The sequence below is a fragment of the Musca autumnalis genome, unplaced genomic scaffold, assembly GCF_047663935.1.
Source record: "Musca autumnalis isolate F117 unplaced genomic scaffold, ASM4766393v1 scaffold_4, whole genome shotgun sequence".
Taxonomy (NCBI): Eukaryota; Metazoa; Arthropoda; class Insecta; order Diptera; family Muscidae; genus Musca; species Musca autumnalis.
The window spans coordinates 126,309,743-126,334,700 of NW_027411977.1; the positions used below are offsets into that span (position 1 = coordinate 126,309,743).

At 35.6% G+C, this 24,958-nt stretch overlaps 2 protein-coding genes across 7 annotated transcripts in view; both read right to left on the reverse strand.

Moving 5' to 3' along the window:
• The window catches only part of LOC141403641 (adenylyl cyclase X E-like), a 56,103-nt gene extending 41,583 nt beyond the window's left edge, over positions 1-14,520 (reverse strand). The window contains exons 1-3 of the mRNA XM_073986372.1: positions 14,404-14,520; positions 14,164-14,313; positions 13,967-14,107 (exon numbers count right to left, since the gene is read on the reverse strand). Coding sequence (XP_073842473.1) covers positions 13,967-14,107; positions 14,164-14,313; positions 14,404-14,508 — 396 coding nt within the window. The 5' untranslated portion in view covers positions 14,509-14,520. The remainder of the gene's footprint in view (positions 1-13,966; positions 14,108-14,163; positions 14,314-14,403) is intronic.
• A 5,086-nt stretch (positions 14,521-19,606) lies between these two features.
• LOC141401261 (adenylyl cyclase X E-like) overlaps positions 19,607-24,958 on the reverse strand; it is a 92,062-nt gene continuing 86,710 nt past the window's right edge. For all 6 annotated transcript variants that reach the window (XR_012412304.1, XM_073981340.1, XM_073981341.1 and 3 more), the window contains exons 16-18: positions 20,783-20,934; positions 20,278-20,719; positions 19,607-20,216 (exon numbers count right to left, since the gene is read on the reverse strand). Coding sequence is in view for 5 of the 6 variants with exons in the window: in XM_073981340.1 (XP_073837441.1) it covers positions 19,912-20,216; positions 20,278-20,719; positions 20,783-20,934 (899 nt within the window). In the remaining variant the exon portion in view is untranslated. The remainder of the gene's footprint in view (positions 20,217-20,277; positions 20,720-20,782; positions 20,935-24,958) is intronic.

A 24,958-nucleotide genomic window follows, 5' to 3' on the forward strand; every position in this document is an offset into this window, starting at 1 on the left:
ATACCCTCCCCACATAGTGGTGTAGGGTATAAAAAGGATGATGTTAGTTACTACGCTTATAACTCAAGAACGGCTGAACAGATTTTAACAATTCGCACCAATTCGGAATGGTCTCATGGCAGAAAAGGATAAAACCTAAAAAAATCGCGAAAATTTCCGAAAAATTTGCAAAAATATTTTTTCAATTAAGTCAATTTTTCCACAAATTTCTATCGAGCTTCGCGTTTGGAGTAAATCTTGGCACTTATTTGGACAGTTTTTGGCGAAAATTGTATTTGCACCTACTGTGAGGGTCCATTGTACGCCTTTGTCAATTTTTGAAAGTTGTATAGAATTTTTTATTCACAATTTTCATTTATTTTCAAGCGTCTTTTTAGGAAATTAACAGCGAAAAATGGTTAAAAGGGCTTAGTTTAGAGTTTGTAAAGATTAGTGGTGGTTTCGTTCAGATACTGATTGAAAAGACTAAAGTGGTTTCCACAGTTTTGAGGAAAAAGGTACAAATCCACAAAATTGGTGGGTTAATTGAAACTTTAAGAGCTCCGAGGTAATTTCATTGGAAGTGAAGTTGTGGCATATATGTATACTTTTAAACCGTAGGTAAAAACATCTTCGAAAGATAAACTTAAGATGTATGCGGTATAATATTTAAGCTGTACCAGATATATTTTGATACTGTTTAGATTCTCTCATTATACAAAAAAGGCAATTACAAACGGCCAAATAAATACATACAAACATACATATGCACATTGGTACTGTTGGTACACTGTATGTATGTCATTTGAAAAAAGGATGATATTCAAAATTGGAAAAAAACAAGAAATCGGAGGTACTGGAGTTTTTTTGGTCGAATTATCTGACAAATATTCTTTATCGCCGACATAAGTAGGTAAATACTTATTAATCGTGATATTAATTTGACTATGTTATTTACGTCGAAATTAAATATAGGGTGACCAAGTAATCGACAACAGTCACGTGTTAGTGTGACAAGACTTCAAGCATCCGAAACTCACAAAGAACGGCAACTAATAGAATAGCTCTGTCCATGTTACCAGAGCCATTGCATCTAATACCGAATTTGGAGTACAAGTAGAATTCGGGAGATCACATTAAATAGAGAAGTCAGAAAAAATAAGTAAAAAAGCGTTTTTATACCCTCCACCATAAAATATTCTGAACTAAAACGGAATAATTATATTCTTTCCTGTCCACAATTTTAGACGAAGATATTTTGTGACCTCTGATACCTAAATAAGGTAAAAAACATAAAAAAACAAGTAAGAAAGTATCAGTCAGCTGAGCCGACAGAGATATACCCTCAGCCACGTACTGTTGGGAAAATTTTCCAGGATGGAAAGGGCCGCAAAAAACTACATGTTGCAACAAAATTCAGAATGATCCAAGACGAGTTCATTTTTTCCAAACTTTGGGTAGGGTGTACCCATATGAGTGATCCGATGTAGTACATATTCGGACCTAATACAAATCTGTAGGATTTTCTGGACCTTTTTGGGTCATTATCTCAGGAAGTATGGACTTTCCCACGAAAAAAAAAATACAACGTCGTAACAGGGGTCGCAAGTGCAACCTACTGCGTCCCAAATTAATAAGATCAGAGAGGAGTTGTTAAACTATACTTTTTCCAAACTTTGTGTGGGAGGTACTCAAATGAGTGGACCGATATAGTCCATATTAGAACTCGATCTATGCCTGAAAGTAATATTACCAATAGCAAAGTTTGGCTCAATTCGGTTATTCCCTCCTAGAGTTATCATGCCCACAATCTTGGCGAACAATTTTGAACCTTTGTGGGGGAGGTACCGGAAGGAGTGGACCGATATGGTCTATCTTCAAATTTAAACTAAGTTTGGACAAAATATTGAAAGACCCAAAATTTTAACCAAATATGTTGATCCGTTCGAGAGTTATCGTGCACTCCAACTACGACACATGGTATTATATGGGTTGTTTGCAGTTTTCGTGCTGATTTCTGAGGATATATGGACTTGCTCCTGAAAAAAATTATATCGTCGTAATGGGGGTAGTGAATACAAGTGGCTGCAACAAAAATCAAAGCGATTCGAGAGCAGGCCTTAAACTGCACTTAATCAAAATTTCATGTGGGAGGTACCCGAAAGAGTGAACCAATAGTGTCCATATTGGAACCTCATCTATGTCTGGTAAAAAATGTCACGATGTGCAAAGTATGGACTAATTCGGTTACTCCCTTCAAGAGTTATCGTGCGGACAATTTTTCCGAACATTTTTGAACTTTTGTGGGGGAGGTACCTGAAGGAGTGGACCGATATGGCCCATCTTCGAACTTAAATCAAATCTGGACAAAACATTTCGATACCCAAAATTTGAACCGAATCGATTGATCCGTTCGAGAGTTATCGTGCGCACCAGCCAGCCAGACAGACAGACAGACGGACGGACAGACAGACAGACAGACAGACAGACGGACATTGCTAGATCCACTCAAAATTGTCTGAAACGGATATCGTACAAACATACTTGGGGTCTAAAACCATTATTTCGATGAGGCACATTTTTGGCCGTATCAAAGTGTAAATACCCTCTTTAGCCTAAAGGCTGAGGGTATAATTATTCAATCGGTAAGGAACCTTATATGGGGCTATATCAAAGTGAAAATCGGGAGGTACAGTTATATAGGGGGCTATACCTAAACATGGACCTATGTTGACAGTTTTTGGTGGAGATATTTTGTGATTACTAGAAACTTCAACGGTCAAATTACAGGTAGTTCGATCAAAAAGTTAAGCTAAAGTACTCAAAATACCAAAAATCAGGAGGTACCGCTATATGGGGGCTATACCAAAACATGGACCTTGACTGTTTTTAGTGGATATTCTTTGGGAACCACTGGGAACCCCAAACCTGAAATTACAGATAGTTCGGTCAAGAAATGTAATTAAAAATACAGAAAATCGGGAGGTACCGTTATATAGGGGCTCTACCAAAACATGTACTTATGTTGACAGTTTTTGGTGGAGATGTTTTGTGATTACTAGGAATCTCAACTGTCAAATTACAGGTAGTTCGGTTAAAAATTTTAGCTAATATCCTCAAAATACCGATAATCGGGAGGTACCGTTATATGGAGGCCAAAACATGGACCTATGCTGATGATTTTTGGTGGAGATGTTTTGTGAACACTGGGAACCTTAAACGTGAAATTACAGGTAGTTCGGTCAAAAAATGTAGGTAAAATCCCCAAAATACCGAAAATCGGGAAGTAGCGTTATATGGGGGCTATACCAAAAAGTGTTCCGATATAACCCATCTTCGAACTTGCCCTGCCTATGGAAATAAAGACACTCGGGTGCAAAAATATAGCGCTCAAGCTCAATTATTGCGAACGCTACAGTGATTACAACAGACGGACACACAGACAGACGGTCATGGCTATATCGTCTTAGAATTTTATCCTGATCAAGAATATATGTGCAAATGATTAGTTCGATGTGTTACAAACGGAAAAACAAACTAAATATACCCTCCATACTATGGTGGAGGGTATAAAAACAGACGAAGGTGGTTACCTGATAACGATCGGATCAAAATGGGTAAATAGGTTAAAATGGGTTAATTGATTAAAACGCAAATTTAAATAAGCACTATATTCAGCATTAAATTCAAATTCATATTCAATTGCTTTAGTGAAATATCGAGTTCAGTGGTGGAAACAAGAATTGCAGAAAACGATCGATTATGAAACGAGTAGGGCGTTATGATATTTTTTTTGCTTCAACTGCTCTACCAAATATTTTTATTTACATCACAAAACGTGTTATTTGCTTAAATATATATCTTAGTCCCGATTTCGATTTACCTAATTTTTTTCGCGGCTATTGTCAGTTTATAGAAGAGAGAGTCGAGGAAAACAGAAACACTTTGCCTCTCAGTACCTTATCTCTTCGTCAAACTGACAATTGTCGAAAGTACAATTGTCTAACGTGCATCTGCTTCAAAGATCGTCCTAAACAGTTCAAAACAAAGAAATATTTGCCATTGAACAAGGTGAGTATAGTATAGTAAGCCATAAAGTTCTGTACCTAACAAACTGCGAGACGAAGTTCGCCGGGTCCCCTAGTAGACTAATAAAAAGATAGACGAAGGAATACTCAATTTTGCGCCGTAAACCTACTCAAACAAGAAAACTCAAAAAAGTTCGAAGACGTTTTTTGGGGAAAATGGCAATATTTTCATGGATATTTTTGTCTGAGGATATTGTTCCCATCAAAAACTAACCCCATGTAGCCTTTTGCCAAAACAAAATATTTATTAACTTGTATTTTTTGGCATTTTATTTTGAGTACCTCTGTAAGCATACTCAATTCGAACATACTCGGTGAGAGCATTCCTTCGTCTATCTTTTTATTAGTCTATGATAATTATAGCAAAAGTAGTTTAGAGACATATTCAAAATTAATTTGAAATGTATCCATATTTTCCCTATTTTGGAAAAGTATACAGGCTATGAGAAAAAGTAGCGCAATAGTAATAATTTTGTATTTTAGTCCAGAGTGTTGTCTTCCGAAATCAACTCAAAACTTGTGCCGTTTTTGCCGCTATTTTTTATTGAAGAAATTGTGAAAATAGTCATTCATTAAAAATCTGGAAATTTTGAATATAATATATTTTGTACTCGTTATTGGAGCTATGTTTGTTATTTTTATATTGTATTTGTTGTTTAGCGTTGTGTTATTTGTTTTTAATCTACGTACGACCGGCAATAATGGATCGTCAAGGTGATATTGTTCTTGGAAATTTACGATAATTTCTTTTCAGAAAGTAGTCCTTTTTATGTACATAGACCAGGGTCGCGCTTCTTTGCTTCTTCCTATAGTGAGGGCGCCCACTGAGTTGTTTTTGCATTTGCTTCTCTCTCTCACGTACAGTGTAAGTGTACATAAAAAACAATGAACATCATGTGGTTGTTGTTTTTTTCACCCATGCATACGCACATGTTTTAGTATTGATGGAAATATAGTGGGCGACACTGACATAGACCCACTGAATATACTTTTCACACACTAAGAAATATATTTTGCTGTATACTTAATAGGGTACCACTATAATAAACTGTTTAAACATAATTTTTACGATATCTATTCCAAAATTTGTAAAAATTCTGCTAAAGGAATGGGTAAGATCTTCAAAATATGTCAAATTTGACTGCTCCTGCACACAGAAAAAAATTGCCTCTCTAACATATGTCTCAAACATATTTTGCAGCAAACATATATTTGTTTGCAAGCAATCCCAAACATAACATATGTTTAGGTCAAATACATAACACACTTTAATAAAAGAAAAACTGAATGAAATAAATCATAAAAAGTTGCACTTTTAAAAAGAAAAAAAATATATAGAGACATCGTTGAACGCTTCTTCTTAGTTGTGAAATAAAACACAATTTCTTCAAAGTTGAAATCATCAGCGGGAAATCGACATCTGGAATCAAATGATTATATAATGTAATAAAGAGGTACATCCATATTTCAAATATACATATGTATGTATATATGTATATGAAAATAAATATATTGATGTAATTACCAATATTAAATGCGATTTCTTTCTTGTCCAATAAAATATTTCCATTCACCTTTTTGATTCAATTATATAATGTATTGGACAATTAATTTACTAAACAGCACAATTTCTTTAAGAAAAGACAAAACACTGGTTTATTCACTCTCTTTACCGCCTTTACTCAACGATGTTCTCTAGAACACTGATGAAAAAAGACCAACATAATTAATACCATTTTCTTTATTTTACTCTTCGCTTGCTATGTTGGTTGTTTTACGCATTACACCATGCACACAGCTCTTTATTATAAACCAGCATTCCGCAGCTGCGAGAGCCCTGTTGTTATTCTCTTCGAAAAAAATATGTTCTAACAAAAAAAAAAAATACATTGGTACCCAAACATATTAAATTGAGATATGTTACAAAATGTTGCAAACATATATTTGTTTGGACACAAACAAATTATGTTGGGATTCAAACATATATTTGTTTGCAATATGGGGACGATGTTTTGTAAAAATAATTTTATTCCCTTCAAAATGCACGATTTACAATTTAAGCAACTTTAGTTTCAATATATAGCTAAAATGTTAAAAAAAACCCAACATTTGACTGTACCTTTACATGGGGGCTATACGAAAACATTGACCTATATTGAAAAATTTTACAACGATGAATTCTTAGGCACTCAGAATTATAAATCCTAATTTGCAGAAAAATATACTGAAAAATGTGTTTACACCTTGGACGTTTTTGCAGATTCTGAAATTATAATGCTCATAGATGAGAAATATCAAGAAACAAAAAAATCGCCGGAGGGATTTTCAAATAAATCGCGATTTAAGTTCACATTTTTAGGGGTTCTTTAGGTTTTCACGATTTTTGCTTGGAAACCGCGAGTCCTATGTAAATGGGACTAAAGAAAATGTTGTATCTGTGAAAATTCTCCACAAGATTGACCTTAATAATATTTTCGAAGGTTTTACCGTTTTTGAGATATAGAAGTTCAAATTGAGACAATGCACTGATTGTGTCGCCTCCTTATAAAACAATGTCATGCTCATGCTAAATTTTGATGAAAACCGCATACACATGGGAAGATTTCGCGAATTCTGAAACAGCAATGTTCATAGATAAGAAAAATAAAAAACAAATAAAAATCGCCGGAGGGATTTTTAAATAAATCGCGATCAAAATTCACAATTTTAGGGTTTTTTTAGGTTTTCACGCAAGTCGTATCGAAATAAGTCTAAGGAAAATGTTATAGCTGTGAAAATTCTCTACAAGACTGACCTTTAGGTTTTTTCGTAGGTTGTACCATTTTTGAGATATATATGTTCAGTTCAAGTTTTTAGGTTTTTATCTTAAGTCTTCAAGATTTTGCTTGGAAACCGCAGGTCATATCAAAATGGGACTAAAAAATGTTGAAGCTGTGAAAATTCTCTACAAGATTGGATGATTTATTTTTTCCTAGGTTGTACCATTTTCAAGATATATAAGTTTATTTTGGGAAATTGCAGTAATGACATTGTTTTATAAGGAGGCGATACAGTCAGTGCATTGTCTCAATTTGAACTTCTATATCTCAAAAACGGTAAAACCTACGAAAATATCATAAAGAACAATCTTGTGGGGAATTTTCACGGCTTCAACATTTTCTTTAGTCCCATTTTAATATGACTTGCGGTTTCCAAGCAAAATCGCGAAACCCTAAAGAATCCCTAAAAATGTGAACTTAAATAGCGATTTATTTAAAAATCCCTCCGGCGATTTTTTTTTTTTTTTTGTTTCTTGATATTTCTCATCTATGAGCATTCTAGTTTCAGAATCTGCAAAAACTTCCCAGGTGTAAGCACCTTCCATTTAAAATTAGTTAAGGCGCACCGTGAATACTTAAAATCCGGAGATTCCCTTATATGGCAACTACATTAAAAGATTGATCTAACTTTATAATTCATTGTCAAATATTAGTTTAACCAATAATTGAAAATATTAGAAGATTTTAGCCTAATCAAATAAGTAATGCAGACAAAACCGTAAAAACACTTTTTATCAGGGCTTCGAAAATAAATCTCCAATCCCTTAATATGTACCAAAACTGTGTTCCGTTATATTGATTGAGGCGTAAACATTCCAAAAATATTGACATTAGACCACCAAATGCTTTCCTGAATTAATCTCCGTTTTTTTGGGATCTCACCCCACTGTGCGTCGACCTATACCGACAAATTTCAGGTAGAAAGTTAAAAACCCCCAGGTTTAATCTTCTACCAAATTTCAGCCATTTTGGTGGGATATATAGACCACAACCTTCAAAATACCGAAAATCGGGAGGTACCGATCATGGGCGTGGACCTATACCGACAAATTTCAGGTGGAAAGTTTTACCAACTTTCAACGAAGACTAAATACCAAATTTCAGCCATTTCGGCGGGATATTGAGGCCACAACCTTCAAAGCAGAGAAAATCGGGAGATACTGTTCTATGGGGGCTATATAAAGGCATGGACATATACCAACAATTTTAAAGTGGAAAGTTTTATATCCCCAACGAAGACTAAATTACCAAATTTCAGCCATTTCGTTGGTATATATAGACCACAACCTTCACAATACCGAAAATCGGGAGGTACCGTTCTCAGGGGGCTATATGAAGGCGTTGACCTATACCGACAAATTTCAGGTGGAAAGTTTTATACCTTCAACGAAGACTAAGTACCAAATTTCAGCCATTTCGGTGGGATATTGAGGGCACAACCTTCAAAATACAGAAAACCGGGGGCTACTGTTCTAAGGGCCTATATGAAGACTTGGACCTATACCGACAAATTTCAGGTTGAAAGTTTTGCACCCCCAGCTAACACTAGATAACAAATTTCAGCAAATTCGGTGTTATAATGAAGCTAAAACCTTCGAAATAGCGAACATCGGGATTTACCGTCCGTTCTATGGGGGCTATATCAAAACGAGGACCGACGCCGATAAATTTCTGGGGGAATGTTTTGTAACCCAAGGGAGGACAAAATACCAAATTTCTGCCATTTGCTAGGATAATATACATAGTTAAAACCCTCAAAATACCGAAAATCGGGAGATACCATCCTATGGGACTATCAAAATGTGGACCTATATAAATTTTTTTGGTAGAAATATTTTTTAGCCTCTGAAGACACAAAATACAAAATTACAACCGATTCTGTAGTCAAATGGGACTAATATATGCAAAGTATCTTAAAATGACGCATATGGGGCTTTATATGGGGGCTATACCAAAACGTGGACCAACATAGATTTTACCAGGGATTTTACCAAAATTTCATCCACCTACTTCAATCCGTTCGGACGCTAGATATCGATATAAAATCGGATGCTGATCAAGAAAATATATAGGGTCTAAAATTATTATTTCGAGTTGTTACAAATGGAATGACAAACTTAATATATACCCCATAGTATGGTGGAGGGTATAATAAAAATATGAAGTGTGTTGAAATTGAAAACAAATTCCACCTCAACTGTTCTAAAAATAAGTTTTTAACTTATTTTCAACTTCTAGCGACCACAGAATAACTAGATATTCCGTGCGACATGCCCTTGTTAAAATAATGGGTTAGTAAGGGGTTTTGTAAGTAGTTACGACTACCAAAATCTACTATAAAAACCCATTATTTAGTAAAGATTTTTGTTGCTGGGTTGTATTGAAGTGGAAAATGGAACAATTATTTTCCTTTTGTTTATGAAAATATTAATCTCTTCCGTAACGCCAACTATCCATCATATATCTATTTCTTTGTAGTGAGAATGAATGAACTGTTGCCTGTTAATGCCTAAAATTACATTCATACAATTTTATTATAAAAAAAAGTTCCACATAAACCATTTTGAAAAAAAAATTGTTTTGAAAAAATTCTATGAAATGAAAACAAAATCTCAAAAAATGATTTCTTGTTGAACGAACGAATGGTTTTGTCCAATAATGGCTAAAATAACTTTTATTCCATTTCAACTTTAAGAAAGGTCCCGCACAAACCACTTTTAATTTTTATTAAATAAAGTTATATAATATAAATTGATATATATGTTATAAAACGATGATAAAATTAGTGAGAAAAGCAAACGGTTTTGTCACCCATATACCCTGTTTTCAGTTAAATATTTGCTTACAGTGACTTCAAAAAAAATCTAAAGTTCTGAAAAATAAAAACTTTAAAAGCATTTTATGTGGAAGCTGTTTTCATCGAATCACTTTATAATTAAGATTTTAACCAATAAAAACTCATCTAAATATCATATAGGGGTTGTAAAAAAGTCATAACCCTAATATATACAAACTTTTAATAAAAAAAAACCTTCCAAAACCCTAAAATACACCTTCGGCTTATGTAGGTGTGGAGGCCTTGGCACCCTTAGTCTTCCCTCCCACAAGTGCATCAACCTCTTTAGCCCTGACCATCACAAATATGGACACTGACAACGAATCATCCAATGTTGCCGCCAGAAGCGAACAGTCACTAAGCGAGGGGACGATACTCTGGGACTGGACCACATTAACGACAGCTTAAACAGACATAGTTTGTTACTCCTCAACCTTATTGAGGAAAGCATCCCCTGATTCTCAAGGAAGAGAGCATCTTAAAACTAAGCGATTACATGCCACTTCCTTTAAGTTTGACTCTTTATTGGTTATCTTTACAAGTAGGGACGCATGGGCTGAGGTCATTTCTCCTTTGGACGGTCTGGCAATATACAAAGACGGTTCAAAAACGGCGCACAGTGTTTCCGCCGGCGCACAGTGTTTCCGCGTAAACAAAAATCAAAAAATGTGATGTTAGCTTTTACATATGTTTATGTTTTCTTCTTACAGTAAACACATCCGATACATCGAATCTGAAAGAATTTTGTCGATATGTACATCCATAACGAAGTTATAGCTCTTTAATGACATATGATGGCATAGGAATGAGAAATTTTAACTTTGGTCCATATCGGTTCATATTTGGATATAGCCCCCATATATATCTTTACCCGATTTTCGGTGAAATTGAAAAAGGGCTTAAGAAAAAATCCTGTGTTAAATTTGAAGGCTATTTTTCAAAAATTGAGCGATTTAGAACAAAATCGGTGAAAGATATATATGGAGGTTATATCCAAATCTGTCCCAATTTTTGCGAAATCAAATCAAAATCGGTAAAACTGAACAGTGGCCTGAGGAAACATCCCATGTTAAATTTGAAGGCTATTCATCAAAAATTGAGCGATTTATAGCAAAATCGGTGAAAGATATGTATATATGGGAGCTATATCCAAATCAGAACCGATATTAACGAAAATCGGTGAAATTACTCAGGGGTCTAAGAAAACATCACATATAAAATTGGAAGGCTATTCGATTAAAACAGACCGAGTTATAGCAAAATGGGGAAAAATATGTATATATGGGGGCTATATCCAAATCTGAACCGATTTTTGTGAAAATCGATAGAGCTTCTAAGGAGCCTAAGAAACTATCACATATTAATTTTGAAGGCTATTCGATCAAAATTGACAGAGTTATAGCAAAATCGGGGAAAGATATATATGGGGACTATATCCAAATCTGAACCGATATGGACACAAGTTGAAATTTTTCATTCCTATGCCCTTATAAGTACTTGTGCAAAAATTCATCAACCTAGGTCAACTCCTTCTATTTTTGTCCACTTTTGTATGAAAGCGGCAACACTGTGCGGCGTCTACTGCAAGAACCCACTAATTAAACACTCATACAAGCTTGACGATAGGTACAGCGTTTTCGAATCGGGCTTGTTGGTCTTGCTAACTGGAAAAGGCTTGAAGGTAGTCTTATAGGACCGGTGGTTATAAATGTCGATATTCAAGCGGCCCTCAAAGCTCTCAAGTCATAGATCATTAACTATTAAGCTGTGCTTGATTCCAGGAATGATCTGCATGACATACGTGATATCGTAAAGCTATGTTCGGTTTCGAGCCATAGTAATATGATGGGAAATGAGGAAGGGTAGCTCAGGAACTAGCTCGAAGTGACTCATCGACTTGGCAGTTGTCTGGCCACCAATGTGCTACTACATAGGCAAACTTCGTGAGATCTTCAGCAAGAGGGCACATCAAAGCTGACAGCCTAAACAGACATAGTTTGTTACTCCTCATGCTTATTGAGGAAAGCATCAACTGACTCTCAAGGAACCTGTTTGCAAGATATCCAAACGACCTCCATCCTCTCACATGATGAGTTAGGGATGAAAATCGCGATGAGACTTATAACGGGTCACTACAGAGTGAGATCCCCAACTTCGAAATGGATGGCAGTGGCATTGTCTTCTGTAGGCTATGTGAAAATGCAGAGGAGATAGAGACTGTCGTACAATTACATTGCAGCTGTCCATTGTTGCAAACAAGAAGACACCGAATACGGGGTAGATATAGATATTCTGACCTGTCTATCTAACATACATAGATGTCATTGTCCTACTCAACTTTGCCAAGCATCTATCCTGGTTTGGCAAGGGTCCATACCTAACATAATTCTCTTATATCTATTTCCAGTAAAGCAATTGGCAAACGATGCTGCTACAATCTGGCACTGAACTCATCTTCGTGTCTAATCCCAACGAGCAATAACCATAAACCTCATCGGGATGCATATACTTCTTCATCATAAAATCATCAAGCAACAACTCCTAACACTCTAACTGATAGTCATCTTTACCTAATCAACTTTACATATATATTCCTCTACTTCATCAACCTCATCATCATATGATTACATCACGAACCCCACATCTTCAACTCATCATAATTTTACCACAGCATTATCTTCAGATCTTTACATCATCTTCATCACCATCACGAAATCGGGTGTGTTTTTCATTTTTTTTTTTTTTGTTTTGAAGCAAAATCAAAGGAAATAATTGCTTTGTTCCAGAACCTGCAAGAAGTTACTATTTTTTACTACAATAACATATGCGCTTTTCCAAAACCTGCAAGAATCTAAAATTTTTTACTACGATAAAAATTTTTTCTTTATGTTATCGAAAAAAATAGTAAAAATTAGTAGATTCTTGCAGTACAGGAACAGACCAAATATTTCATGCGCACACATTTTCATTTCGAAGTACATAGAAGCCAAAAACTGTAGCGAGCATCGGTTCAATTGAGCTAAAGTGATTCCAAAGGATGTTGTCTAAGTTGGATCAATAGGCTACACGAATATTCACCGGCCTTATTGCTCGTGGGTTGGGGTGGGATCTTGCCAATGATCAACAACTAATTTTTCGCGAACTATCAGTTTTAATTTTTTTTTATTGCGTGCATTAAATTACGAAAGAAGACAAAAGACAGGTAGTTGAAAATCGAACAAAAAGAAAAGTAAATACCCATAGTCCCGTAAAAAATAGAAAGAAAGAGTTATTTCCACCATAGCTGGTTTATGACATGCATAGCTGGAAGTTGCATGTAGACCCTCCCTACCTGTTTACTATCAAGTCCAAAAACAGATCGAAATACTCATAGTAAACCCATATCCATTTCCTTACCCGTCTATTCCGAACCCCTACTGATATATATAGGGGCTATATCAACAAGTAAACCAATACTGACTGAAATTTCTGGGGACAGGTTTTGTAGCCCCAAGGAAGACTAAATACCACATTTCAGCCATATTGATAAGATAATGTGGCTAAAACCTTCAAAATATCGAAAATCGGGATGGACCTTTCTATGGGGTCTATATAGACACGTGGAACTATGCTTACAAATTTCGGGGAGAAAGTTTTGTAGACCCAAAGAAGACTAAATTTCAACTTCAGCCATTTTGGTAATATAGTGTGGCTAAAACATTCACAATACCGAAAATCGGGAGGCACCGGTTTATGGGGGCTACATCAAAACGTGGACCGATATTGCACATTTTCATGTATCTAAAATGTATCTATTTTTTAATCGAGTGGTACAGTTGGTCGAATAAATTTGCGGTCAAAAATTAAGCTACAATTCTCAAGGTCTTTGCCAAAAACATTGACCAATGTTCACAATTTTTGGTGGAAAAATTTTGGCTAGTGGGAACCTAAAATGTCAAATTACAGATTTCTCGGCAAAAAATTTTGTCAAGGGCTATACCCAAACATGTATACTTTACACCTAATAAAAGCGTGATCAAGATGGGAAATAAGTTGCATCTTAGCATCAAATCTGTCATAGGTGGTGAATATCATGCCCATACATGGAAATAGAATATATTACTGATGTTTCGATAAAAAATATAGTGGTAAAAGACCATCTATTGGATCACACGAAAAGCAACACCCAACACCAAGTGACAGAAATGATAGCACTTACCATAGTATGCGAAAACGAAACGAAACGTGCGAAACGTCTGACTTACCTGATCTCCAATCGTAACAGCTAAACTATGCACCGCAGCTACGAGGATATGAATTTTCATAAATGATTTTAAATAACTCCGAAAAATTGTTCGCAAATACACCTGATAAGTGTCTTCAAGATCCAACTGTTTGCATTTGGCCTATAGATTCATATCAGTATTACCAATAACTCTTACAGATTTGTATACATACATACCTTCAATTCAGTCCATCCAAATATAAAGTCTTTGAGATCTATTGAATTACGTAAACAAGTTTCACTACGTAACTTGTCAATGGATGCTCTCAACTCATCTGCAAGTCCTGCCATCATTTTTATTTCAAAATGTATGTACATATGTATCCGCTTTTTTGGAAAAATATTTTTAATATTTTTTTTTTAATATTTTTCAAAGCAACAATTGTCAAAATAGAAAAACATTTCAATTCTTGTCACCTTTTCCATGGTTGTCAGTGTTCCTAAAGCGGGACTATCAAATTGGCTTGTCCAGCCGATAACTCCTTCTGTACGTGTGTGCTTGATAAATGTGTAGCAAAGCATTCAATCAGCCTTCAATCTGCAACCGGAATCTTCAAATTTTCCTCTAAAAACGAATGAAATTAAAATGCTTTTTATTTCTTCACAAATATGTTTCTTCTGTTTTTCAAAATTGCTTTTTGACAATTTTAATATGGACTCAATCGGGCCACTCCTTCGGGTACCTCCCACACAAAAGTTCGGAAAAGTTCAGTTTAGGACCTGTTCTCGTATCACTTTGATTTTTGTTGTAACAACTTGTATTCACCGCCCCCCATACGACGGTACAAATTTCATCTGGATCTGCAGACTCGGTTCAAGATTTGGCCTTCGTAATATTTTGTCCAAACATAGTATAAATTCGAAGATAAGTTATATCGGTCCACACCTTCAGGTAACTCCCCCACCAAAGTTCAAAAATGTTCAGAAAAATTGTGCGCACGATAACTCTTGAATGGAGTGACCGATTTGGTCCATACTTTACACATCCTAATACCTGTGCCATATGTATATTAGGTTTGAATATGGACTATATTTGTCCACTCATTCGTGTACCTCCCACACAAAATTATGGATAAATTCACTTCAATACCTGCTCTCGAATCACTTTGATTTCTGTTGAAGTAACTTGCATTCGCTGCCTCAATTATGACGGTAAATGTTTTTTTCAGGGGCAAGTCCATACTTCTGAGAAAACAGCCCAAAAGGTGTCCAAACTTAGTTTCAGTTCGAAGATTGGCAACAACTTCCAATATTTAAAAAAACGCCAAGTGGCGTTGGACGAAACTAGTATTCTCTGCCCTTACCTAAAGTAAATCAATTTTAACTACCCCCACTTTAAAAACTTGTTGTTTTTAAAATTTGAAAACAACAAATCTGTGATTAAGCTGGGTCTTACTTTAAAAATAAAAAGTAAACACACACCACAACAAAACTGCCAAAGTGAATCTAAAAAAATGTCACTAAAATGGTATGCACGATATCCCTAGAACGGGGCAACCAAATTTATCCAAACGTTCGATCTTCTAATATTTTGTCCAAATTTAGTTAATTTCTAAAATGGCCGATATCGATCTTCTCTTTATGTTGCCTACCCCACAAAAGTTCTTAAAAAAAGTTTTAATTCATATAGGCTGAGAGTATATCTCTGATACTTGTTTACTTGTTTTGAGTTCATTTAGCCATGTCCGTCCGTCTGTCTGTCTGGCTGGAGCGCACGATAACTCTCGAATTTATCAACCGATTCCGTCCAAAATTTGTCTTTCTTACTATTTTGTCCAAACTTAGTTTAAGTTCAAAGATGGGTTATATCGCCCCACTCCTTCCGGTACCTCCCCCACAAAAGTTCGAAAATGTTCGGAAAATTTGTGAGCACGATAACTCTTGAAGGGAATAACCGATTTGGTCCATACTTTGCACATCGTGAACTTTCTACCTGACTTAGATGAGGTTCTAATATGAACTCAATCGCCCCCTTCTTCTGGTACCTCCCTCACAAAATTTCGGAAAATTTCAGCTTAGGACCTGTGGGTCTATTCTGTAACTTTTATCGATTGAAAGGTTGTTAAAATTTCTTTTGTTTTTGTAACAACTACAAAACAAACAAAGGAAATTGTTGTAAAATAAACAATGAGTGAAGTTGTTAAAAAGTTACAGAATAGGTACCCTGGGCCTATTCTGTAGCTTTTTAATGACAGTCGATATTGTTATTTTTTCGAGAAACTCATTTTAACAACATTATGAAAACAACACAAAAATAGTCGTTGTTAAAAAATCGACAAAAATTTTCAATATCCCAGATAGCATTTGGAAGACTGTTTTTTCAAAAATCACATTGAGGAGTCTTTTTAGAGTCCTCTTGGTGATCAAAAACTGATTAAGTCGCTTGTATGATCAGAAAGGGACTCGAAAGTGACTCCCTGTAGTGATTAAAAAGAGTTTAATTAAAAAATACAACAATAAATGTGTAGCAATCACAAATTAGTCATTGAAGTGTTTAAAATGTGACCATTTTTTGTTATTTATTGTCACATTTTGATCATCTGGAAGATTGAAAAGTGCTTAATCAAAAAAGGGTCATGCAGGTGTTTGAAAAGTGATTATAATTATGTACCTTCTGATCATATTTTGAACAGTTAGGTGATTAAAAACTGATTGCTTTGTTTTATTTTTATTTGGTTGTAAATAAAAAAATAAAATTCTCATATACACTTTCTACAAAATTTTGATATAAATGTAACGTATAATATTAAAGGTACAGACAAACACAACACAACAGGGTTTGCCAAGTGAAATGAAGAAGCAGTAAACTAACCACCAAGCAACATAAAGGATAATTAAAAGACATAACAAAGCAGAAAAGACTATAAAACAAAGGAAAGAAACAAAGAAGAATAAAAAGAAAATTTTTTTAATTTATTTCGTCTAACAAAAAGACTCATAAATGACTCCCTAAAGACTCATAAATGATTATAAACATGACTCTAAAAAGACAACAAAACACAAATAAATGATTGAAATACGACTCGAAAAAGACTCATTTGTGATTTGTTTAGAAGAGTCGCCTGAGGTTATGTTTTCCTACCGACAAAGGAGTCATTTATGATCAGAAAATGAGCTCGTATTCTAGCTTTTTAATCGTGCAGTCGGATCAAAAAAGACTCGAATTTGATTAAAATTTTCAAAAAATGCTGACTGGGATTGGATTTGTCTTTGGTTTGTGTGTATGTTTTGTTTATGAATACATTCAAAATTGAAACCTTTTGAAAGTTTATCGACAATTTGTCTACATTTTTGCAGAATAGCACAATCGTTACTGCAAACAATTTTTGTCGGATTGTTAAAAACTTACAGGATAGGCCTACTGCTCTCGTCTCGCTTTAATTTTTGTTGTAACAACTTGTATTCACTACCACCCTTAGTTTAAGTTCGAAGATAAGCCATATCTACCCTCAGTCTACCCTCACCCGGACACGTAAGGAGATGGTATAAGAGAGAACCCCTAGATCAACGAGCCTATCAGGCTTGAATATCATTCACACCGATGCAGTCGCACAGGCAGTACAGAGATGCCGGTTGAATGCCGTGGAACCACGTCGCCCTATACCGGCACATTTCGGGTGGAATGTTACATACCCCTATCAAAAACTTGATACCAAATATCAGCTAATATAAATACCAAATGTCAGTCATTTTGATTGAGCAGTAACCTTCAAAATACGGAAAATAGGGAGGTACTATTCTATGAGGGCTATATGAAGGCATAGACCTATTCGGACAAATTTCAGGTGGAAAGTTTTATACCCTCAATGAAGACTTAGTACCAACTTGCAGCCATTTCGGTGTTATAATGAGGCTAAAACCTTCAATATACCGAAAATTCGGATATACCGTTCAAATTTCTGAGGGAAATTTATGTAGCCCAGAAAAAGACTAAATGCCAAATTTCGGCCACTTCGGTGGAATGAGGCTAAAACTTTAAAAATACCGAAAATCGGGCGGTACCGTTCTATGGGAGCTATATGAAGACGTTGACCTATACCGACCAATTTCAGGTGGAAAGTTTTATACCCTCAACGAAGACTATGTACCAAATTTTAGCCACTTCGGTGTTATAATGAGGCTAAATCCTTCAAAATACCGAAAATTGGGATGTGCCATTCCATGGGTGTACATCAAAACGTGGACCGATACCGATAAATTTTCGGGGAGAAAGTTTTGCATCCCGAAGGAGGACGAAATATCAAATTTTAGCCATTTTGGTAGGCTAAACCCTTCAAAAATACATAAAATTGGGAGATATGGTCCTATGGGGGCTATATGAGAGCGTGGACCTATAGCGACAAGTTTCAGGTGGAAAGTTGTATACCCCCAACGAGGACTCACTACCAAATTTCAGTCATTTCGGTGGGATATTGAGGTCACAACCTTCAAAATACCGAAAATGAAGAATCACCGTTCTATGGGTGCTATACTAAGGCGTGGACCTGTACCGACAAGTTTCTGGGGGGAAGTTGTATACCCCCAACGGAGACTAAATAAAAAGATATCAGCCATTTCTGAGGAATATTGAGGCCACAACACCAAAACACCGAAAAGCGGGAGGAAAGTTTTTTGGGGGCTATATAAAGGCCTGGAGCTATACCAACAAATTTCCGGGGGAAAGTTTTATACCCCCAAGGAAGACTAAATACCAAACTTCAGTCATTTCGGTGGCTAAAACCTTCAAAATACCGAAAATCCCAGATATCGGCCTATGGGGGCTATATCAAAACGTGGACCTATATTAACATTTTATGGTAGAAATGTTTCTTAGCCTCTGGAAACACAAAGTTATAACGGATTCTTCGGTCAAATGGGACAAGTATCTTAAAAATTCCTTAAAACGGCGACGCGTCACGCGTCACTTTGTATGGGGGCTATACGAAAACGTGGACCTACATAGCCCGCTTTCAATACCAAAAGTCCTACTTACATATAAAATATTTTACAAAAAATTTCGTCGGACAGACTGACGGGGTCTATAATGATTATTTTGAGTAGTTACAACTGGAATGACAAACTTAATATACCCCCCATCTTATGGTGGAGGGTATAAAAATATTAAATGTCGTACGGAATTTGACACTAACATTACAGCACAGTTCATTTAGTTGGATATTAATGTTACATTATATTGTTCTACCATGGGTAAAACCATAACTCCAATATTTCGAAAAAGTAGAAATGGGCGGAACTCGTAACGTCTACTTTAGTTACTTCCCAATATACATACACTTTAAAACGCGAATACATGTGTCTCATATTTTTAACCCTACTTTCATAATCTAGTAGGGTTTCCCATAATTGTGGAAAATAATGTATTTAGTTGCACAGTGTAACCCAACAGGTATTGCATTGTTATACGATCAATGCTGTCATCCCACCAAAAAGCAAAGGTGTGCCACCAACTTACCGCTGAATGCACTGAAATTTTAACCACGTTAGTCAGGGTTCTATAAGACTATCTGTAGCACATTTGCAAATGAGTTTTAATTTTTTTAAAAACATACTCCTGCACACTTCTTATGCAATTTCCCAGAATAATCTATTACAAATTAATAAAAAATGTCAATTAAAAATCTTGTATTATCAATATACAGAGTATTTATTGGAACATTTTAGTTCCACTTGTATTTAATAATATTAATTTAACACTTAATGAATAAATTAAAAAAACACGTTTCATATTTATAAAATCGCAGTACGAATTCGTACTCATACATTAATCACAAACATTTGTGATCCACAAAAAGAAAAACAGGCAATTCTTATGTTTTTTCCAAAACCCGGATTGACAAAGAAAAAGGCTTCTGAACAATTTGAATTGATATTTTTTCCAATTTAGTCTCCACATAGAAGGGTGTTTACAACCACCATTACCCACAATTATGATGGTGCCGTATTTTCTGTTGTCTCATTTGTACTCATTTCTGGTATGAAATTTAAATTTTCATCGATGCCCACAAAATATGTGGGAATATCTCCACGGCCCTTGACATATGTCATGCCTCGGAAATTGCATTTAATATTGAACGTACGTAGAATGTCTGCCGTTTCTTCGGTGACCTGAATGCGTCCCTGTATACCGGTGGAATCCATGCGTGATGCCATATTAACAGCATTACCCCAGATATCATAATGTGGCTTGGATGAACCAACCACACCGGCCATAATAGCACCATTGCTAATACCTAAAAATACGTATGCACAATTAAAATCATCACTGACATGCATATCATTTAGACTACCTACCAATTCTCAGCATTCCATTGTCACCGCTGCCATCTTCACATTGTAAATTTTCAACATTAAACGAATGCATTGTCCTCATAAGCTGCAGCGCAAATTGGGCCATAACATGCACTACATTCGATTGATTTGGTGAGCTAATTTTGCGATTTTTCTGATTGCTTGCATTCAACGCATTGTTATGACCTTCGTATTGATTAGATGCTGATGCCGAAGTTGAGGGTCCCATATCTAGCTGATTTCGTGAGTGTCTCACTGGTGTGCGACCATTACTATCATAATGGCTGCGTCGTCCATTTAACAGCAGCGAAGAATTACGAAAATTTCCCTGAGTGTTGACATTTTCAGAACGTGCCAAATCTAAACCACATGCCGCCATATATGTCCAACCGGCAACTTTAATTTTTTCCACTTTAAACATACCCTCCGATTCGAATAGTTTAAGCTTAAAAGACAACTCATTGAGGTTTAAGAAGAAATTTTAGCAAATCCATTTCTTTCAACTTACCACCTCATCAAAATCACAAATAATTTCATTCAACACCCTCAAGCCCACGTTGTCAATATCGTAATTTTTGATTGTTGCAAACATAACGGCGACATTGTCGTATTCCTCATAATAGAGCTCATTTTTCATTTGCTTCGAAATATAAATATCCGCTAAAATAAAAATGGAATAAAAGAAAGATTTCTATTATCACGTTTCAATGAATAACGGTTACAAAGCACAAACATTATCAACATAGGTTCATCTTTTGGTATAGCCCACATACAACATTTTAGGTTTTTTGAGGATTTTAGCTGCATTTTCGACCGAACTACCTGTAATTTGACATTTGAGGTACGCAGTAGCCACAACATTTCACCACCAAAAATTGTAAACATTGGTTAATTTTTTTGGTATAGCCCCATATGACGGTACCTCCCGATTTCAGGTATTTAAAAAAATAGCTAATTCTTTGACCGAACTACCTGTAATATTATATTTGGTGATCCCAACGGTCACAACACGTCTCAACAAAAATTGTGAACATAGGGCCAATTTTAGTATAGTCCCCACATTACATTACCTCCCGATTTTCGGTACTTTAAAGATTTTAGCTACAATTTTTTACCGAACAATCTGTAATTTGATGATCCCAACGGTTATAAAACTTATCCATAAAAATTGTGAACATAGATCTAAAAATTTTAACTGAAGTAGCTGTATTTTGGCATTTGAGGTTCCTTCTGGTCGAATAACTTCTCCACCAAAAATTGTCAACGTAGGTCTATGTTTCGGTGTAGTCCATATATAACGTACCCCATGATTTTAGATATTTTGAGGTTTTTAGCTACAATTTTTACATTTGGACATTTGAGGTTCCCAGAGACCACTACTCCTCTCCACCAAAAATTGTCTATTGAGATCCAAATTTTGATATAACTCCCATATAACGGTACCTCCCGATTGTAGGTATTCTAAAGATATAAGCTAAATTTTCTGGCTGAACTACCTGTAATTTGACATTTGGTGTTCCTAACGGTCACAAAACTTCTACACCAAATATTATCAACATAGATTCCTGTTTTGGTATAGCCCCCATATAACTGTACCTTCCGATTTTCGGTATTTTGAGGATTTTAACTACAATTTTTAATGAAGTAGCTGTATTTTGACATATAAGGTGCCCGTTATTACACACACCTCTCCACCAAAAATTGTCGACATTAGTTCATGGTTTGGTATTGTCCCATAGAACGATACCTCCGGATTTTAGGTATATTGAGGATTTTAGCTCCATTTGTTGATCGAACTATCTGCAATTTAACATTGGAGGTTTCTAGTGGTCAAAAAACTTCTCCACCAAAAATTGTTTATATTCACACAGAAAAATATATGTTAGAAATATGTTTCGCTCCAAACAAATATTTGTTTGGGACTGGTTGCAAACAAATATATGTTTGGATCCAAACATAATTTGTTTGTGTCCAAACAAATATATGTTTGCAACATTTTGTAACATATCTCTCAATTTTATTTGTTTGGGTATCAACATATTTTTATACCCTCCACCATAGTATGGAGGGTATATTAAGTTTGTTTTTCCGTTTGTAACGCATTGAAATACTCATTTGCGACCCTATAAAGTATATATATTCTTGATCAGGGTAAAATTCTGAGTCGATCTGTGCACGTCCGTCCGTCCGTCTGTGGTAATCACTCTAGCATCCACAAAAATGGAGATAGGACGCTGAAATTTTGGGAAAATGCGTCTTTTGTTTGCAGGCAGGTCAAGTTCGATGATGGGCTATATCGGTCCACGTTTTGGTATAGCCCCCATATAACGGTACCCCCCGATTTACGGTATTTTGACGTTTTTAGCTACATTTTCAGACCGATTTAGCTATAATTTGACATTTAGGGTTCTTTAGTGTCAAAAAACTTATATAACAAAACTTGTGGACATAGGTCCACGTTTTGGTATAGCCCCCATATAACGGTACCCCCCGATTTACGGTATTTTGAAGTTTTTAGCTACATTTTCAGACCGATTTAGCTATAATTTGACATTTAGGGTTCTTAAGTGTCAATAAACTTATATGTCAAAAGTAGCCCTCATATAACGGTACCCCCCGATTTACGGTATTTTGACGCTTTTAGCTACATTTTCAGACCGATGTAGCTATAATTTGACATTTAGGGTTCTTAAGTGTCAATAAACTTATATAACAAAAGTTGTGGACATAGGCCCACGTTTTGGTATAGCCCCCATATAACGATACCCCCCGATTTACGGTATTTTGCCGTTTTTAGCTACATTTTCAGACCGAATTAGCTATAATTTGACATTTAGGGTTTTTAAGTGTCAATAAACTTATATAACAAAAGTTGTGGACATAGGTCCACGTTTTGGTATAGCCCCCATATAACGGTACCCCCGATTTACGGTATTTTGAAGTTTTTAGCTACATTTTCAGACCGATTTAGCTCTAATTTGACATTTAGGGTTCTTAAGCGTCACTAAACTTATATAACAAAAGTTGTGGACATAGGTCCACGTTTCGGTATAGCCCCCATATAACGGTACCCCCGATTTACGGTATTTTGACGTTTTTAGCTACATTTTCAGACCGATTTAGCTATAAATTGACATTTAGGGTTCTTAAGTGTAAATAAACTTATATAATAAAACTAGTGGACATAGATCAATGTTTTGGAATAGCCCCCATATAACGTTACCGCCAGATTTCAGGTATGTTAAGTCGCATTTCTAAACCGAATTAGCTATAATTTCATATTTAGGGTTCTTAGGGACCAAAAAACTTATATTCGAAAAAATTATGAACATAGGTACATGTTTTGGTATAGCCCCATATAACGGTACCTCGGGGATACCGAAATCCCCATATAACGGATTTTCGGTATTTTGAGAATTTTAGCTACAAGTTTTAACCGAATTATCTGTAATTTGAACATTTGACATTTGAAATTCTTAGTGGCCACCACAACTCTCCACCAAAAATTGTCAAGAAAGGTCGATGTATTGATAAAGCTCCCATATAAAAGTACCTCCCGATTTTCAGTAATTTGATGATTTTAACTACAATATTAAACCGAGCTAGCAGTAATTTGACATTTGAAGTTCTTAGTGGTCACAACACCTCTCCATAAAAAATTGTCAACATAGGTCCATGTTCGGATATAGCTCCCATATAACGGCACCTCCCAATTTTCCGTAATTGGCAATTTTAGCTAAAATTTTTAACCGAACTAACTGTAATTTGACATTTGAAGGTTGTAGTGGTCACCACACATCTGCATCAACAATTTTCAACATAGCCCCAATATAACGATACTTCCCGATTTTCGGTACTTTGAGGATTTTACTTAAAATGTTTAACCGAACGTAGGTCCATGTTTTGGTACGGCCCCAAAACAAACCTCCCGATTTTCCGTACCTTAGCTTTATTTTTTGGACGAACTTTCTGTAATTTCAAAAAAAAAATTGTTCATTTTTTAAATTAATTTTTCGTTAGAAACGAGCTTAATGACCTAATGATGCGAGTGAAAAAGGGAAGCCGACGATAGGAACCCACACAACCACCACTATGTGACATGCATGTTTCGCCTTCAGTAAAGGCTCCTCAGACATATCGGCTGTGGGGCGGCTTCGATATCATCCAACTTTTTCTCTTTCAAACGCAATTTTTACAACGCTGAATATTTGTTCAATCATTGTATGGCTTTCATGTTCATTTAAGTTCATATTTTCGTATAGCCCACATACCTCCGAACTAGATGTTAATGACATTTGAAGTTCCCACGTTATGTACCGATTTTCGGTATTTGAGGATTCTAGCTACAATTTTTAACCGAATTATGAGTTATTTGACATTAAAGGCTCCCATCAAAAACTGTCAACATAGGTCCAAGTTTTATTATAACCCCTATATAACGGTACCTCCCAATTTCTAGCCCACCAAAAATTGTCAACATACATAGTTAGATATAGGCACCATAAAAAAGGGCCTACCGAATGAAACATTTTATGTACATTATCTGACATTTGAACGTACCCACTTAATGTTGGGGACAAGAATGAAAACTAATTATTCCATTTTAGTTCAGAATATTTTATGGTGGAGGGTATGAAAAGTTCGGCCCGGCCGAACTTAACGCTTTTTTACTTGTTTTATGTTA